The sequence below is a fragment of the Amblyomma maculatum genome, unplaced genomic scaffold, assembly GCF_055883805.1.
Source record: "Amblyomma maculatum isolate TAMU_Amacu unplaced genomic scaffold, ASM5588380v1 scaffold_19, whole genome shotgun sequence".
Taxonomy (NCBI): domain Eukaryota; kingdom Metazoa; phylum Arthropoda; class Arachnida; order Ixodida; family Ixodidae; genus Amblyomma; species Amblyomma maculatum.
Window position 1 is genome coordinate 8942819 of NW_028146744.1, and position 18983 is coordinate 8961801.

The following is an 18983-nucleotide window of genomic DNA, read 5'->3' on the forward strand; positions in this document are numbered from 1 at the left end:
CAAGGTATCTACAATGTCTGGGTGTTGTGCGCTAAACTGTCGCTCTAACTATGCCAATGGATCCAAAGCGCAAGTTTACAAGTTTCCGTCGGACTCGGCTCAAAATGGAGCAAGGTGAAAGGCTGTGCCGTGGAAAAACTTATTACCGATGAAATGCACTGTGGTAAGAAAGCGTTCTTGTTTGCTTCCTAATAGTCGTGCTGCTATTCACCACTATTTGACTTAGCACGGTGTATGTATTGAGCACACAATTTGGACAGAACAACTACTAATCATCGAGTAGCATTCGCCCTGTTTTGAGCGCGGAACAAAATTGTTTTGCAACTTGAATTATGTATTTTCTTGTGAAAACAATTTTATTTTGCTAGTAAATGACTGGTTTAAAGCTGAGTGAGCTGCTCGCTGCGTTAATATACTCATGGCAATCGCTGCTCCCAGCTTAAGCAGCTTTTTTATATTTACATTACAGCTTTGTGACCAGCCAGCACTTTCGTAAAAGCGACCTCGTATTCACGACAAGCTACACCGAGTGTCGTCAAGGTCACCGGTCTGAGTAATATCTCTGCCTACCATTCTTAGCTTTATCTATCCATCTAACAATAAATGTGCTCTCAGATGAATTTTGTGCCTGTCTTAATGTTTATTCAAGTAACTCTGAATGACTCTGAATGATGGTAAAAATTTCCTCGCAACTTCATTTCTGGAACTGAAATAAATGCCAGGTGGATTGTGTCAAACTTCTCATATACTTGCAAGACTGGCAATATTAGATAACGCAGGTAACACAAGTATAACCTTCTTCATCGCTAGCACTAGGTAGCTCCAGAGCAACGTTGAATAAAAAAAAAAACACAATCATGTAGGGTGAAACCGATTTTCAGTATGATCTCACTACGATGACGTCATATAAGCTTGCACAGGCCTTGTAGTAGTCTAGGTGGTGTTAGTAGGCGCCGCGCCATGCCGCACGCGCTTGCCCACCACCGTTGCCCATGAAAACCGACTCTGCCTCGTGTCGCCAGCGCGCTCCGCTGTTTTCGCGACCGACGCACGGGAGCCCGCGAGCAACCGCATGGCAGTGATGGACGCGAGCTGCTCGCCCCGCGTCTTTTATTGTTATTTTTTGCAGCTTTTAAGCATGAACTTTTGTAGTGTCATGCACCAACAGCGAAAGCAGCAGAGATTGCTGCGTCTGCCAAGGAGATGCAGCTTCGGCGCTGAAACACGCGCATTGTATGAACCAAAGTTACTAGATCCTTTCCAGTTCTCAAACTCCCTCCGCGGCGGCCGTCGATGCGTGGCCCCTTTGCATTTCCTCTCACCAGATGGCGCGGCGGCCTACGGTTAGCCCGACGCCCCGAGCAGCGCAACGCGAAACGCTTACGGCTTGCCTGGCAAATCGCGTAGTTTGCCTTAACATTGCGACATGCATTGCGTTGCGCATATTTTTTCTACTCATTAGGGCTCTATTCAGACATTGAGAAGAGGCTATAATTGAGCGGAATGAACTCGAGAAAGCACGAGCGGCGAAGCTGCCTGGAACAAACTTTCACTGCCGCTCATTGCGTGCAGTAATTGCTGAAAACAAGAAATAAGCAAAGGAAACTGCTTCTTTGAGCGGTGTAAGCGCATTTATTGCAAGGCACAAAAAACGCGCAAATATATTTCACTTGGTCAACACCCCTTTACAAGAGACGAGCTTTCTTACTCGAGATGGCGACTTTCACACATGCACGGTTTCTATGCGGCAGTTCGCATCCCTCGCATAAAAGTGAATGCGTGTTGCGATAAAAAAAATACGAGCGTTGGAACGTGTATTTGTGCTGATCGCAACCCAGCCGCGTTAGACTACAGTCATCCAGGACCTTCCAAAATAGGTTGCCACAGAGACCTTCCTCATCACGTGAAAGCAAAATTGACTCATTTGCATCTTCCTGCTGGGTTGCCTCAGGCTTCCTTCTTTGAAGAGCCAATATGTGGTGAAATATGCATCGGTGCCTACTACTGGAGCTTCTGAACATATGTCCTGCGGCTAAAACTGGCAATCTGCGTGCTTGCCGACTTTATATACTACATATCGAGCTAAGCAGTATACAACACTGTCCTCTACAAAATCTCTGTAGTAGCTGTGTTCATCACACGTTTGTTCAGGAAGGAACAATGGAAATGAAGTAATTTCTAACAACCTAGCCTCAATTTCACTTTGCAATTGCAAAGCCTGTTCGAGCGATATGCCTTTTCAGTGGTCTTCAATATTTCTTCCCCTACAAGTACAGCACTTGGTTCCCCTTGAACACTTTCACGCAGTGCTGTTTTTATAGGTGTGTACAAGCTTAGCAGGCGAAATATCTGCGATAAATTCACGGCAGTAGGATGGGATTCATCACCTCAAGTGAACGTGCCAGGCCAAAATGCCACTGAAAACGATATCAAACATTATATAGTAAGTATAGGGCACCTCTGTAATATTAAAGGCAAATTGAAACAAAGCCATTCTGTTATCCCAACGGGTCGTGGTTAAGCTTGACGGTCAATATGTAAATTGCGCCCTTGTCGAATAGGTAACTGATAATGTCTAGCGTCGATGACAAAATGTGACACGTATGGACTCCGTTGTCATTTGCGAGGCAAACAGCTTCGTGCCCTTTTCGACTGCATTTTTCTCAGTCGTGTTCGAAAGGTTTCGAAAGGTACTTCGGACAGTTTGGGAAGAGGCTAGGTATGGCATCGTCTTTCAGTGCCCATTTGTCACGTGGTGTCACCAAATTCCCTCAAATTTTGGGCTCAAACACTTTCGAAATATCCTCATCGCGGAAATGGAGGTCAAAAATTGAACACGAGCTCGAAAGCTTTTTGTCCTGCCTTGGTACTGCGTGTCATAGCTGCAGGCATTCAGCGCTGGCTGCCTGAAAAAATTTCTCTTCTCTCCAACAGATTGCACAGAACCGTAGCCGTTTTTACAACCCAGTATGAAACAGCGTGGCATGATTCACTGTCACACACTGCGCGACAACCGCGCATACAAAAGCAAACGTTTCCAGACGTGCACGCTGCTGCAGGACAAGCCCAGCACCCACCACAACATGCTGTTCGCTGCGCGTAGTAGCACATTTGTGTCAAAAACAATGTTGCGCCGCTATTCGCCGGGCCACGGCTCGTCTGGAGGCATGCAACGGCGCACGCTTTGAAAAAAGTGCGCGCCGTTGCGTTCAGTCCGGCCGTGTCCGGGCAAACTGCCTCGCGCGCGCCCCCGAGCGGAGCGCAACGAAGAAGCGTCAGGCGGCGCGCCGGAGTTTGAGAACTGGAAAAGTATCTAGTAACGTTGGTATGAACTGCGGTCACTCATTGCTATGCTAGGCGTTCCTCTCACTTCAGTTTGTGCTTCATCACCATGAAACCTGCGAGGTTCTGCCAAATTTCCACTAACTCAGCATTAGTTAAGAGACAGTCGGTGCCGCGAGTTCGTTATATCAAGGTCAACCGCCTCGACATGTTCATTACATGGAGTTTTCAAATACATTCACTTTAATGGGAGCAGCGTTGGGGAATTGAAAAACTTGGTACAGTCAAACCCGGATATATCGACCTCGAAGGGGATCGCGAAATAGTTCAATATATCGATAATTCGATATACAGAAATCAGCTTGGGACGACACTTACGATGCGAAAAAACGATACTGTATTTGTCGCGTAATCAACTCTCTCGCATAATGAACCCACCCTCCACTTTTGCACTCAAGAATTTGAAAAAAAAAAAAAAGCGTTAAGGCCAGCTCGCTAATGTGCAAGCGATTAAGCCATCTCAGCGACGAGCGGCAGCGACAGAGCAAAAAATTTCCAACTTGTTGGAACTGCCTCCCTCTGCGGTACGAGCCAGCCACCGCGGCAGCTCAAAACAAGGTTTCTATGTCGCCGCGGCAGAAATCACCAGCGTTATCGCTTGCATGTTGTACTTGGTTTCGGTCGTCTCATCCACAGCTCATTTCTTGGCAGTGTGCCAAGATGCTGCGCAGCGATAACGTCGCGGCGTGTTTATCTTTTGATAGCTGCTGCTGCGCCGGGGAGCGAACTTGGCAGATTGCCCATGATGGCTTGATTGCACAAGCCTGGTTCGATTTATCACGCCGCGCTTGGGGCGGGCGTAGTCTACTGCCACAAAATATTGGAAAGCGTGATAAAGTAGCTGCAAATGCTGTTTGAAGCGAAAAAATGCTAAAAGCCGGTGTCATGATCGCAGCTGACCGCGTGCTTTCGTTGATGCATACATGCAAGAATAAACACTCCCGCAAAAAAAACAAACAAAAAAAGCACTTCTTAACGCCATATCTTACGCTACGCCGCGCGTACAGCATAACGATAAGAAATAACGACTCTCGCAAAAAAAAAAGATAGATCTGCGGCTTCTTAAAGGGACACTAAAGAGAAAGCTGAAGTGGGCTTGCATCGATAGAATGCCAATTCCTGATTACAAAAAATCCACTCTTACTGAAAACAGAGCTGTTATAAGGTAGTAAAGAGGAAGAACAGAAATACAGGTATCGCCGCCACAGCCGAAATGCGCAACTACAAATCACGTGACGCGCTAGGAATCACGGAGGCTGACAAATTCGAATTATACTGCCCGTTTTAATGTGGTCGTAGGTTTCGTCTCGAATATAACCTGAGGGCCCAGTTTGTTTATACACAGTGCAAGAAGGAGCAAAAGTATTGTGCATTACAAGCGCTCTATGTTTTTTTTTTTTTTTCTTCCTTTATGGGCCCATCGCTCGGTAAATTACACTCTTCATCGTTTTATTTATTTTGGCTGTGGCCGTCATTGCGAGTACGCTGTTGCCATGTTGGCCCTTGAGGGATGCGACGCCGCGGGCCGCGCCGGCTCGCTAGCTATCACGGAGTCTCTGCTTACATCATAGTGTGCGTCACTCAACTCCGACTACGTAGTCGGAGGGAACAGTTTCAATTCGACAGGCGGGAACAAGAAAAAACCTCAACTTCTTATCGCAATATCTCAGCAATTATTCGATTTTTTTGCTGCCGGATATGTGGCGACAGTGTCATGAAATGCAGTTTATTAGATTTTCATACAATCTTTGGATGTCTTTAGTGTCCCTTTAACTTCCGCAGGCGTCATAGCCACGTCAGCCGCCGCGCGCACAGGGTTCGCAGAGGGTTCGCAACACACCCTGGAGAAAGCGTTCGACGTTCTGTCTGAACTGGCTTGGCGCATGCGTAACGCGTGCTACTGCGAACGAAGGCCAGGAAAGAGGATGGAGAGAGATAGCTCGACAAAAGAATGGGCACACCTATGCGCTTCGCACTATCGCGTTTTTCCCCTCTCGTTCCCACCGGTTCTCTCTGGTTCATTCACGCACATGGCTTGCAAACGTCACGTGCTGGCGAGCGGGAAACGATAACCGCAGATGCGCGACCCTTTGGGGAATGGGCGTGGCGCTGTCCTAGCCGAACTGTCCCCTCTCATTCTTTCCGCGCGTGGCTTGAAAACGTCACACGGCAAACGGCCGAGGGTGATGCGATCGTCTTTGGGGAAGGCACACTTTCCAGTGCGTGGTGCGGAGTTCGATATATCGAACGACCGGTGAAATCTAGTTCGATATATGACGCGGCTTTCCTATACTTTTACATTGGGATTTTCAAGGAGATATACCGTGAGTTTGATATAACCAAAATTCGATATATCCGGGTTCGACTGTAACAGTATTGCGGAATTCGCTAGTTACATAGAGGTTTAACTGTGTGTGTGTGTGCGTGCACGCGCGCGTGTGTGTGCGTGTGAGTGCATCATGCATTTATAATATGCAGAGAAGACAATGGCAACTAATGAAGACAATGCCTCCGATCCAGCACCAGAGCAACTGCTGCCTTGAACAATAGCATTTGTGCCATAAGCTGGCACCCTTACAATTACAGTAGAATCCTGGTCATATGAACCTGCTTGATATGAATTTGTAAAATTCCCAAGCAGGAGTGCAATGTGCAGAATTTTTGATAATCTGAACACTCTTCCATGACACTATGCATGATACGAACCCTGAGTACTATCCGCACACTTCTGATTCTATGATCACCAGCCACACAAGGAAAGCAGTTAGCGATGGCTAGCAAGTTGTCACTGTCACCTGTATACACAAGCAGGAAATTTTACTTCACACATTTTCACTGAGTGCCTACTGCACTTTCCACACCGCAAGAAATTTGCAGCGCCATGGGGTCTGCGAATCACAGAGGCTGCAATCGCCGGTTGTGATGTACTATATGCACCACAAGCAGCTGACAGCGGGGCCCGCTCATCGTTGACTTCGTGATTGCCTGCCGCATCGTACACACAGGGAGCAGGTTGCAGTGACGCACAGCCCATACATTGCCAACACTGCAATCATCTGTCACACTGTATGTGCCACAAGTGGTGAGCTACCATCATGTGCCATTCCCAGCCATAAATAAATTTCTTGGGCCGTCAACAGATCTGCATGAATGCCTTTCCCATATTTCTGCAAATGAGTATTGTTTATTTTGATAACACGAATTTTCGGGTGAAACAAATTTTTTCAAGGTTCAGTGAGATTAAAGGTATACTGAATAAAAAAATTGACGTCGAGATTTCCAGCACAAATGGTAGCTATCGCATTGGAAGTGACGAAAACAATCTACTTTAAGAACAGAAATGAGCGGAAAGTAAGTATTTTAATGAATATTTCTCAAATCGCTGCACCTAGCGGGCTTCTATGAAAGCTCTGACAAAACCGGATATCACTTCACAACTACCCCCATCGCGGCCAGTCACACCTGTTCATTTTTCCTTTACCCCGGGCACTCACAAAGCACAGGGACGAACATGCTTTCTTTCTTTCTTTTTTTTTTTTTTTTTTTTTTTTTTTTTTTTTTTTTTTTTTTTTTTTTTTTTTTTGCTGCTCGTGTTCCTGCGCACAATTCATCATTCCCTCTATGCGCGCAAACAATTGTCCGCAATATGCGCCCTCAGTATGCGTCCCCCTCGACCTACGTCGTGTTAAGCATTCCACACTTCGCATCATTGTTCAAGGCGCGACGCGGGGGAACCGACACTGCGTGTTGACGGTCAAACAACTTCAGGCACGGGGCGGCGGAGGGATAGCGGGGCCATCACATTTTTGTGGGAAGTTGTGATGTCACACCCGCCGGCTAACAGTTGGGAGCGCGCTGCCTCTGACCCGGCAGCCGCTCAGAAAACGTAAAAAATGCAGCTATCCACTCAAAACTAACCCGAATTTTGTGTCTGTACTAGTGTAATCGTGTCTTAAGAATGCAATTGTGGTGCTTTCTCAATATTCTTGAATATGTGTTCAGTATACCTTTAATATCACCAAGATTCTACTGTATAAAGCAAAATGCCTTTTGTCAAACTCGAAGAAGTAAGTTGAGTGACATGTCTCATTTGTCCACAAAGTATGCTGTCATGCCTGGAAATATTTTGCACCACAAGGCATAGTAACCACAATAATGTGATCAAGGACTGCGAGGAGTGGAACTGCTTAGATCTTCTCATCTTTGTGGCAAAAGGTTTCCCAAATTATGCAAACTGTCTGAAAAGCTATAGAATGCAAAATCACTGTTGTCCCAAGAGCGACAAATGTACACCTTGGGGAAAGTTCCAAACATTGTGAAATGGAGTGAAGGTACATGCATCAGACACCACAGAATGACCGATGTGGTGAAAGTAAGAACACAGCAGTGCTACTCACTTAGTGTGGCATGCTCCTTTAAAGACACGATGACAGCAGTGGAAACAAATGTCGTTTTGCTATTTAGTCATAATCATCCAGGCAATAAGTGCAAAATAGAGGCCCCTTTTGAAACAAGCCTGCACCTACCATCTGCAGAAAGTGGCCTAACAAGGGGCCATCGTCTGTAAGGCACCAGTATCTCCAACCAGATGGCAAACACAGCTTCTGAGAGAAGGACATGCCCATCATAAGCAGAGGAACGTTTCCAGCTATCTCTTCCTAGTAGTGCATCTTAAGGTTTGCAGGTGAAATTACCTCAAAAGTAAACTTTGTCTGTTCACGTAGGTCTACCTAAGTGTTTCCTTATGAGCACAACCCTGCGATCACATGAGCCACCCACATGGTAAAGCTCTGGGGCAAGAGTGGTGAACGTGAAAGGAATGCACAACGGTGCCACACACTGGACGGTCCCCCAATCAGTTTTCCCCACAGGCAATTTTTTTAAAGCGTACAGATGTTTCTGCATTTCACTGCCATGGCTAGGGTGTTGTCCACCATTTTGTGATCACTGCTTACAGAAAAACATTTCACAACCAAAAAGATCGACTCCCCTGCAGCAGCATACAATGCAAGCCAACAAAAAATACCATGCTATTTCTGAAAGTGATTTTCAGTCAGCCCTAAATATAGATTAGTGAAGTGCTGCTTGTTGTCAACATAACAAACATCCCCTTTGACACAAAAATGTTGTTTCCTGTGCCTTCAATGACCAGTGGTCAGAGTTGCGTACTTTCTCATTTCGCAAAGTATCAGTTCACAGAATCTTAACATTTTACTCAAAACTCACGTTACACCATTTTAGCAAACTGTGCGCAAGTTAACAAAACACAAAGAAAAAATAACCAACAGGGTAAAGCAGGCATAGCTGTTGTACACAGGAAATGAAAACAGGAAAGACAATTTTGCTCCAACTATTCAGTATGTAACACCAGCAGACCTGGAACCCTGGTACCAGAAGGTATGCTATGCTATTCTGATCCGGCTCTGTACAAATAAAAAAAACTGCATGGGAGAACGACCCAATTCACCAGATATATTAATTACCTCTCTGCCTCCATGCAGAATAATGTTACATGGTAGTAATTAAAGGTGACCCTGAAAGGTGTACCCCCTGGAGGCCAGACAAGATGCAAAAGCCTCACCGCCTACAGTGCAGAACTGGCCAAACTTGTTGTGCGAGGCCACCCGGAGGCCATTGTCGAGCGTGGTCACCTCAGTGGCATGGTCGTGGGCCGAGGGCACTGCATACCGGGGCTTGGGGAAACCCGGAAGAGGATCCGACAGTGGTATCCGGGTGATCTGCTCGGGAGTCGGTGTGCCCCCAGTGCACAGCGCACGCTGGCTGCTGTGCCGGCACCTGCACAAGACACCTCCAGTGTGACAACATGGCTAATGCTTTCACCAGCTCAGCACACATCACTCTGGAAGCTAAGCAGCGCAAAGATACTGATGCAAACTGGTAAAGGCCCAGCACTGACCTCCTTTGCCCAATAACACTGCCCAAGTCAATGTTTTGTGGCAAAGAATACAAGACATCCAAGGCTTCAGACACCCGAAACAAAATGCATGCATGCTCTGAAAGGCACAAGTGACGGCTAAATACAGTGCAATTTACACACACCAGGAAAGGGCACATATCTGCTGACATGCTGCACTGTCACGAACTGCCAAAAACCTGAGCAACCATGCTACTCTGTAGTACTTCCAGCCATTAGACATTTAAAGCATAATGCCTGCCCCTGCAATCAACATGAGGGAGCTCCCAGCAATGCTTTGGGAGCCTGCACTCATTTGTGACACAAGACAAAAAACTTTTATTGTGGAGGTTGTTAGAAAAAGTGAACTTTGTGACACAGTACTCCCTGTGTCAAAAGCAATAGTGCTTTTGACACAGGGAGTACTGTTGGCTGAAAAAGTTTGCAGGATCTCCACTGTGTGGCCGAGCAATGCAAAACTACATTCCTGCGTCACTGTCACAGCGCGCTGAGCCGAGGGTCACGAAACTTGCATCCTTTGCACATCCTTTACTTTTTATGCTACCAGGCACATCTTGTTGCTCGTTTCCCTGTGACAAGCCTTTGACACTTGTAGTAGCCTCTGAGAGAGCGTAGCACACGGCTACCGCTGCTTGCGTGCTTAGGCTGGTGTGATGAACGGAGCTTGCGGAGGCCTTTTGTGCAGTGTGCAATGTTGCCGGAATGTGTGTTATCTTCCAAGAGACATGCCAATCGAGCATGAAATTTATTTTAGCTTTTCAACTAAATTATAGTATGTGCTCTACCGTTTACAAGTGCACCTTTCTACCATCACGAGAAAAGCTTAACAAGGATTGAGAGAATATTTAATATGAACGTAACAGCTTAGAGTTTTGACAAGCTTGTGGAAGTGGTCTGGAGTGATATAATTCTTAAAATTTATTATTACTATTCTCTACCACTATGTGGCACATGGCTTCTTTTCCCGTTCTGGCCTCAAAACATTATGACCACCGCTGCCATAATTCGCCGTGTCATCATGCTTAGCTTAAATACATGCACCACAGAGCAGGTGGTGTCAAATGTGAAATGTTACCTATTACATGCCGATTTCCAATCTGGAAGAGGAAAGAAGACCCCAACAGATGTATCCATGTTTGATCAGTAGTAGATCTAGAAACGGAGCATATAGCCTTACAACCCAGGCAGCACAAACTATAGGCCCGATGTTGGTACTGTGCTGTCTGGTCCTACATCGGGGCTGTTGCTAGCCCATCCCAATACTCTGCCTGGGAACATTTGAGCACCATGTCAAAGATGCTCGGGAGCTCCCTAATCCATCAAAGCAGCTGACGCGCCGCGGTGATCCTTACACAGCTGTCAGAAGTTACCACGAGTGTTAAAAGAGCATCACAGTGATGTAACGAAAGAGATATGCCTGGCAGGACATGCATGCATGATGATGACCGTGAGCCTCGACATCACGCTCTGTGATGGCAAATAGTGCAGCAATTCAGCTTTGCAATGCTCCGCCATGCACTCCAGATCCCACAAACTTTTATGGCTCACAGTACATTTACAAGGACACAAAATTCTGAATCAATCATAAAGTACACAAAATTTTAAATTATTTTGTATTTTTCTACTAATATAACTTCTATTTAAAGCAGAGATAAGGTGATACAAGAGCCCTTAAAAACAAATGCTAACATTTGCTCGGTTAACCAGATGAAACAGGGGCAGCCACATAAATGCTCCTCACAAAGTAGACAGAATGACAAACAAGGCACTCAGCATAAAAGCAGAAAGAATGATAACCCATTAACTTGTTCTTTAGGATGCTCCATAGCATGATGCTTGAGGCACTTGTCTCTCACAAGATAATGCAGTTTTCCAACTTGTGGCATACCGATACAACAAAATAACATGTGCCACTGCATTTTTCTTAGCACAAGCAGCATTCCTCATTAAGCACATTGCTAGGATTACTGCTCTTTTCCAGTTATATCTACACACAGCAAGCAATGATTTGCCAACAGACAAACTATCACAGAGGAGGATTCAAAAGGCAGCGGTGACACACACTGTGCTTCTTTGAGTGATACATTTTCTTTTGCCTTTATGGCTCCTTCTTTTTAAATGCCCCCTGTAACACCTGTCTTGATGATTATTTATTTTTTGTCATGCACAAATGCTGGGTGATCCCGTGCAGTTTGCAAAGAGTGGCACACTGTCACTGCTCTCTGATGGATGGTCCCTTGAAGCACATTCAGGCTTCGGCAACGGAGTGAACCATAACCATACTTTTCACATTTGAAACATCTATGGGGGTTCTGTAATTATGATATGTGCTTGGATCTTTATGTAACCAACCTCTGTTGAGTCAGGCAATGTACTCGAGTTAATTGCCAGAATCAGATGTTTAGTAGGTATCTCAATAATACTTGCTGGGGGCTAGTCAGTGCAAGTTCATTTGACGGGATGTAGCGCTAAAACAGACAGAAAGACAGGACAGATGCCTGTCCTGTGTGCAGTAGGCAATCTGACCTTGATGCAGTAAGCCTTAACTACATCTCATTAAGGTCTCGCTTGGTGAGAGATGGAAAATGACACCGCCGTGGCTTGTGCTAAGGCATCTGAGAGTTTTGATGGGGATATCCCTAATGAAAATGATGTTTGCAAGTTTAGAGGCCTGCACAATGTCTTCGGGTGCAAAACCAAATCATCACTGGACAGTTTGGTTATATTTTAGCCCAGGATGTCTGTCAAGGATCTCGACGCTACAAATGAGGAAAAGAGTCTGGCTGGTTTTTCACGTCACCATGGAGAACCAAGTATGTTTGGGAACATCTTGTTTTTTTGAAAAACTGAGCAGTACTTTCGGTCTACCTTTCTTTTAGCCAATAACATTTTTTAGAGGAAGGAGAGATAAAGTAAGCATTTTGTTTGGCTATGGTGCCAGCCACCCACCATGGAGCCCAAATGGCACAGGAACTTAAAAACTGCAAGTCCGGCTCTCGCCAGCTATACACTACAACTGCATTCAAATATGACAACTCCGGGGGTTCGCAACACAAGCGTGACCCTTGCTGCCAGGGAGAAAGGAGTAAGCCAAGAAGAGAGGATGAGAAAGGAAGGTTAAGTGAAAGAAGGTAGGCAAAGGCAACTGCCATTTCTTTCCCAAAGGTGTCATCTACACAAGTGAGGGGCCACAGTGGTGCGTTGCTTCTGCCTTTAAGGTCCAAACAGTTGGCGTCTGCTCAATCACCAGGATTCCCTTTTTGCCTGGACATGGCGATTCCACACGAATGGCGAAGTGTGGCTGCTTGAGGTCCATGGTGCTGCAAAGTCACACACAAACACCTGCCCCATGCAGGGACACTCAGCAGGTAGAGCATGTAACCATGATTCCCACACTGCTGCGAACTTGGCTGCCTTTGTTTTTTGAAGTATGTCTTCTCATATTCAGTCAGGAACAAGCTTCCCGACGTGCCATTCTATGAAATAACACACATACAAAATAACACAGAGGCTGCGTTGAGAGCACATTTACTGTGGGATGCAGCCCATGCAAGTGGGAGCACATGGCAATGAAAAAGATTGGAGGGAGTTAAATCCAAACACTCTTAATTCCTCACTGCTTGTTGGTGTACAGGAAGAATCCTTCCTAGACACTGTCCATAAGGTGGCCAATCACATCTTTTCTTTTTTCTCTCTTTTTCACTTCAATAATGAATTTCAGGTCTGCTTCCGTTAAAAATCTGCCTCATTTCCATTCAGCCCAACTGGTATGGCCTCGCAGCAAGCCAATTACTTTTCTTTGCACCAGGATCCCCGCAAAAGTGCCTACACTCATAACATCCCGCTAGCTCTCGGTCCAGTGTATTCCCAATGTAAACAGATTCTGGCAATCCAAAATTCGCCCCACATCCCACATAGCAGCAACTTGATAATTCAAGTCCAGGACAAACTTGGACTTTGTCCCCTCTATTTAAATCATACTGATACAAACAGAAGCAGCCTAGTCCCATCACTATATGTCAATGACAAGAGGTCCCAAACAAGACCAGGAAAGTAACTAGCAACTACAATATAACCATCTGGCTGTGCAATTAATTAATCCTTTGAATGAAGTCAACCACACCTTAGGGGATTACCCTGGGCATACAGGATGAATGAAACATGAACCACATTGAAGTGCCAAACGTTAAGCACCCAAACACAAAGCATTTCTTTCTTTGGCAAGTGCCCACTTGTCTTTCCAGTCCTTGTTTTTCAAGCTTCACTTACAACTCAGGCCAGCTGGAGTCCAAATATATGACGCACAAGTGCTATCCTAACACACCAAGGTAAACAAAGGGTAGCCAGAAGGTTCGATGCCTCAACCCATTTCACAGCAAATGCTTTCGAGTCTGGCCAGAGACAAAGCATGGCCCACACTGAGCACCAGTATGTACAGTCATCACAAGACAGGCGGCCGACCATACAGGTGATACCAGCCCTCAAAGCAATGTTAAGGTACGTTCTCGCCTTTTAGCAAATCTAAGAAACCTTACAGGCTCCTCAATAAAAACAAGGCACAAAACATGTAGCCTGGCTACTACTGGCAAAAACTACATTTTTCACGCAAGGTAAAAAAGCTAAACTTTGCTTGTAATTAGCTCTGGCCCAAAAGCATACATTTATGTGTGTTTTCACATGGGGAGGCCAAAGTTTTTGCACTATGTCACGCAAGAGTCAGATGTCACACAAGAGTCGCATCAGAAAAACTGTCAAACTTATCAGCACCTGCTCCTATTGCTCAGCAAGTCTGCTGATCAGAATCGACGATAAGCTTATGACAGTTGTTGATTAGGTCGGAGCACAATTCAGCCCCAAGTGCACTGAAATCACCAGCAGAACTGCCCCCAGCAAGCAGCCAGCCTGAGAGCATGAGTTGTGTGTCTGAGGCTTCTTCACAGGGCTTCTGCACGCCTCTTCCTGTGCACCTCATAAAGACCGACAACAGGCAACTTTGGATGGCTGCTCTCAGATATTACCCCGAGTGTTTTCAGGCTGGCAACTGACCACACAATGTTAAACACATCACGCTAGGTGCGTCAAACGAGTACCACTGGCAATTTTGCGGCATGGCGCGTGAGTAAATACTCAAAGCCTGCAGGCAAAGCATACAGAAAGCAAGAAAATCTGGAGATACGAGCTTGAACACAGGAGCGCGTGGACGACAGCCTCAGCCTTATTTGCGGCGGCTACCTCCAGAAGCGCGTTCTTCCGTTTGCCACAAGCAGGCACAGCAGCAGAACCATTCCTACACGCCGCTAAAAACAGCCGCCTCATATCGTCACAAGTAGCGTTCTTTTCGGCTCGCATTCTCACGCTCACCTAGCGACTGCACCCACAACACGGCCGCTCTGCGCTTCAGCAGAGAACCTGCAATGTAGAGCTCGCTCGGCGATTCCTCATTCGTGATGGCGCACTATGTTTCATCATGGTCATTCAGAGTACTTAGATCGACTGAGTGAATTTTAAAGGCCAGAAGCTAGAGGCGATCGCACGCGCTCAAGGCGCATTATCCCGACACAAGAGTGGCTGCCCGCCACACGAGCCGTGGTCGCTACGTGCGCATGCAACGTCCGCCGTGACGCCAACAAAAAGTTAAAAGGTGCTCATGCAACCAGAGCAGGGTCGAGGCAAAACATTTGTCAGACACCTGAGTACCAGCCATGCTCGACACTGCTTTAGCTGCACTTTGCTCACAAAGGGAAATCTGCAGGTGGTGCGCTTTCAGCAGAGATGGTGCAACTTGCGGCAAGGTCGCATTCTTGGACTATCGGTCAGCCACAAGCTGTGCAATAGCGAAGTGCGACTTCGCAGCCTCACCTTAGTAACCTTATTTGGCGATATTTATATACACAGTTCGTTTAGGGAACTCACGTGGCAGCCAGGAAGAGGTTCTACATCAGGCGAGCCCACCACAGCAAACGCCGGAGATGCAAATACCCACTCGCCAGGCGTTACGCACTTTCTTAGCAAGCAGCCGAACTCCGCAGAAGCAAGAACATGTTGCGATATATTACATTTAGGCCTCACATTATCGCGAACTCACCCATTCAGGATATTTCGCAGACCTCTCGGCAGCACACGCGAGGAACCAGACGCCATTTTACTGTCACCCTGGCGGAATAGCCTTCAAAATCGAAACTAGTCATAAACCTCACACAAAATCAATTATTCATTTAGGTCAATGTTAAAACCCGTTTTAATAAATGTTTTTTTGTTACAAAATATTAAATATAAGTACTGCCAGCAATTGTGATAACACTTGTATATTTTTACAAGCATGTGACATAAAACCCACGATTTCGCCAAAATGAAAAAAAAAATAACAAGCAAAAAAAGGTTGCAATGATGATGATGATGGCCGGATCGGAAGGAGGCTGTTACTGGCTAATGGCTCAGGGGCTAGGGCGCGGATTGCGAAAGGAATGGGTATAGTGCCTAGAAATATACTGGCTAGTGTGGCAAGCGCGGGCCAGGGGAGGGTCCCAATGAGGATGATTTCCGGCGGCGCCCGCTTGGGGCGCTGTTGTCTGGGTGGGTGTAGGTGGGTGCATCTGCGTTCAATTCGCGCCGTGATATGCGCTCTCGGAGCAGCGAGAAGTAAAGAATTACGCTGTATTTGGCGCGCTCTTACAAAAATGCTTCAGGGAGCTCGTTCATAGTGCACACATTTTGCGTTATCATATGGAGATCGATTTGTTGGCGTGTTCTAGCAGTTTGCTTTCATCGGCAAAAAACTCGACAGTAACCATCCAACAATTCTTTTTTTTTTTTTTTCAGCTACTAAGCTGTCGAGAGCAAAAATATTTCAGAAAGTCCACGCCCTTTACCACATAGCCTTCATTCGAACATACTTGAAGTGAAAAAAAAAAAAAGAATGACAAAAAGGTCCTTCTTCTGTTACTAAAGCATCGTACGAGATGCCTCGTTGCAATGGAAATTAAAACATTGAAATCAAGAACTTTACGGCAGTGAAATTTAAAATGACCCTGCGATAAATTTTAAATAATCATTGACATTTGAAAACAAATTTGCATTCTGTGGATATTTTCTGTTGTGTAAATGACAGCGAAGATAGAATTTTTTTTTATTTTTTGTATGAGGCAATACCGCTCCTGCTGCTGTAGCCAGGCGAAGTCAAGACCCAGTGAGGAGGTTCAGCACCTCCCTTTGTCTTGCCTCGTGGGCAATACTTGTATTCCCAAATGTGCAAATAAACAAACCGAGAATGTTACAACCTCGACTTATTATTACTCCACCAATCTCAGCAACTCAATTCTACTAGCCCACTTACCAGATAGCGAGATGTTGTGAACAGAAGCTCGATGGCGCACGGACAGGATGGCATGACCAAAGCATGCCAACAATTTGACCTGTTTCTCATCTGCATCAAAATAAACAAGCTTCTAAAAAGCAATATTTTACAGCAGCTTTTAAGCTTATCTTTCTTAATGAGTCAAGATAATGGTAATTACGTGCATGACATCAACAGATATCTGAAAATACAAAAATATGAAACCAAAATTCTGGTCGTCTCCATTTTCTGCAGACATAAAAAACGTGAAGTATGTAATTTATTCGCAAACCATTGTACAGTATTAAAGAACAAATCAGCTGCTACAGAGAGGTGACAAACTAGACTTATTCACACTTCATGCTACTGGCAGCGACGCAACTTGAGGAGTTTTTGTCGCTGCCTTTGGCCTTCTCTTTCCTTGTTCAGGCCCTTAACGAAAAACCTTAACCTTAACAAAACATAAAACTTCACCACTTGAGACAAATTTTGTTTCCCATGGATAGAGCAGCCAAGCTGCGGCAGTGAGAGTGAACTTAAGCACTTGGCAAAATCTAGCAAGCTCTCTTCGTGCAGAATATTTTTACTGAAGAAGGCGGTGAATTCGTCCTCGATTAGCTTGACTGCAGTGGACAGGGCGGAACTAGGGTAGACAAGTCCACCGTTGTCAAAATGAGCCGTGAAGTGAGAGCTCTCGTCCATTTTTGCGTCTTTTGGCGTCACACAAAGACAAGATGCACACTGCGGACATGCGTTCTTTGCGATGGTTTTTCTCGCCACATAGCCGGCAGCATAATATATCAAGGCAGCGTTACTTTTCTTTTCTACGTACCCGGCATGGTCACTTTTGAACAGAACACTGTCAATTGCCTCCTCGACTTCGTCAACCTTCCCATGGTCAAATAAATCATCAATAATGTTCAAAAGTGGCGCTGCCCTGGTGCTGGACTGTGATACAGGCTCTTCACTCAAGAGTGCTTTGATAACATCTGGTGAGCAGTTTGTTCCCCTCGGTGGTTTTGCCAGGTTATAAAACGACAATAAGTTAACAGTCACCAGAAACTGCGAAACAGTAGGGTGGTCGTTACAACCGGATGACTGCCTTATAATGCCGAAAACGTTTTCCAGTTTGTCTTGACTCAGACGCGAAGTGAAGAAGTAGTTGTATCCTACAGTGGAGCTAAGATAGGATAGCAAGTATGTGCTCCTTATCGTAACCCTTAGTCCACAAGCCGTGTTTTCGGTAAGAAATCCACCCCCAGCTGGTTCTGCATGGCGCTGCCATGTGTCTAAGTAATGTAAAAAATTTTCTAGGAATTTTTCATCTGCATTTCCAGGCTTCAGAGCCTTTTGGCTCGTCCTTGAGGTCATTATGCAGATAAGCCGGTTCATTTGCTTGACGAATTCTTCGGTTGGTTCCGCATTCCTGTACACGTAATGTATACGTTTCCTGTACACATAGAGTCCCTTGATCACTTGATCACCAAACAGTTGAAACGCTAAATCTACTTTCATTTTTTCAAATGAATTTGGCTTCAGGTGTGAACTTGTTATGTTGGGCATAGCTTTCAGAGTAACATTGTCACGGTCCAACTCCCACGCTGTCTCGATAATGCCGCTGTGAACGTGGCCAGACGGGGTCAGGTAGCCTTTGGACACAAATCCATTCCGCACATTTTTCAATAAATGCGGAAAGTCTGAGACGAAGAAAAGTTGCCTTTCAGGGTCGACAGGGTGCTCCTTGCTGTTCCTCACATGAGTAGCAGAACCTATTAAAAACACGTTTTGTGCATAAGTTAGGGACAAAATTATACGACAACAAATTTTTTAAAGCCAGCAAGAAACAGACACTGTGTAGGGTTCGTCTACACAACTTTGAGTGTAATAAAAAGTAGCAGATTTTTTATATTTACCACAGCTGCAGGCCATCAAACTTGCAGCTTTTGAATATATTAGTATGGAAACGGATAAAACAATATAAATTCATTGCAGCATATATATATATATATATATATATATATATATATATATATATATATATATATATTTTAAGAAGTTTCAATTATAAAATGAATGAAGAGAACTTATTACACGACTATGTGGAAACTAAGTAAGTGAAATTTTGATTTTCGGGTTGGTGCAGTGGTAAGATGCCCAACTACTGTGCCAGAATTCCCGGGTCCGAACCCGACCACGGCGGTTTCGTTTCGATGGAGGCGAAACGAAGTGGCGTCCGTGTGCTGTGCGATGTCAGCGCACGTTAAAGATCCCCAGGTGGTCGAAATTACTCCGTCGCCCTCCACTACGGCTCTCTTTTCTCTCATTCCACTTTCACTTTCACCTTCCTTCCTTCCCTTACGGCGCGGTCAGGTG

The 18983-nt window shown here is 45.4% G+C and overlaps 1 protein-coding gene across 1 annotated transcript in view; it reads right to left on the bottom strand.

Moving 5' to 3' along the window:
- The window catches only part of LOC146171643 (mitochondrial-processing peptidase subunit alpha), a 167136-nt gene extending 151628 nt beyond the window's left edge, over window positions 1-15508 (bottom strand). The window contains exons 1-2 of the mRNA XM_084586384.1: window positions 15363-15508; window positions 8924-9138 (exon numbers count right to left, since the gene is read on the bottom strand). Of these exons, the coding sequence (XP_084442510.1) occupies window positions 8924-9138; window positions 15363-15418 (271 nt within the window). The 5' untranslated portion in view covers window positions 15419-15508. The remainder of the gene's footprint in view (window positions 1-8923; window positions 9139-15362) is intronic.
- Between the last annotated feature and the right edge of the window lie 3475 nt (window positions 15509-18983).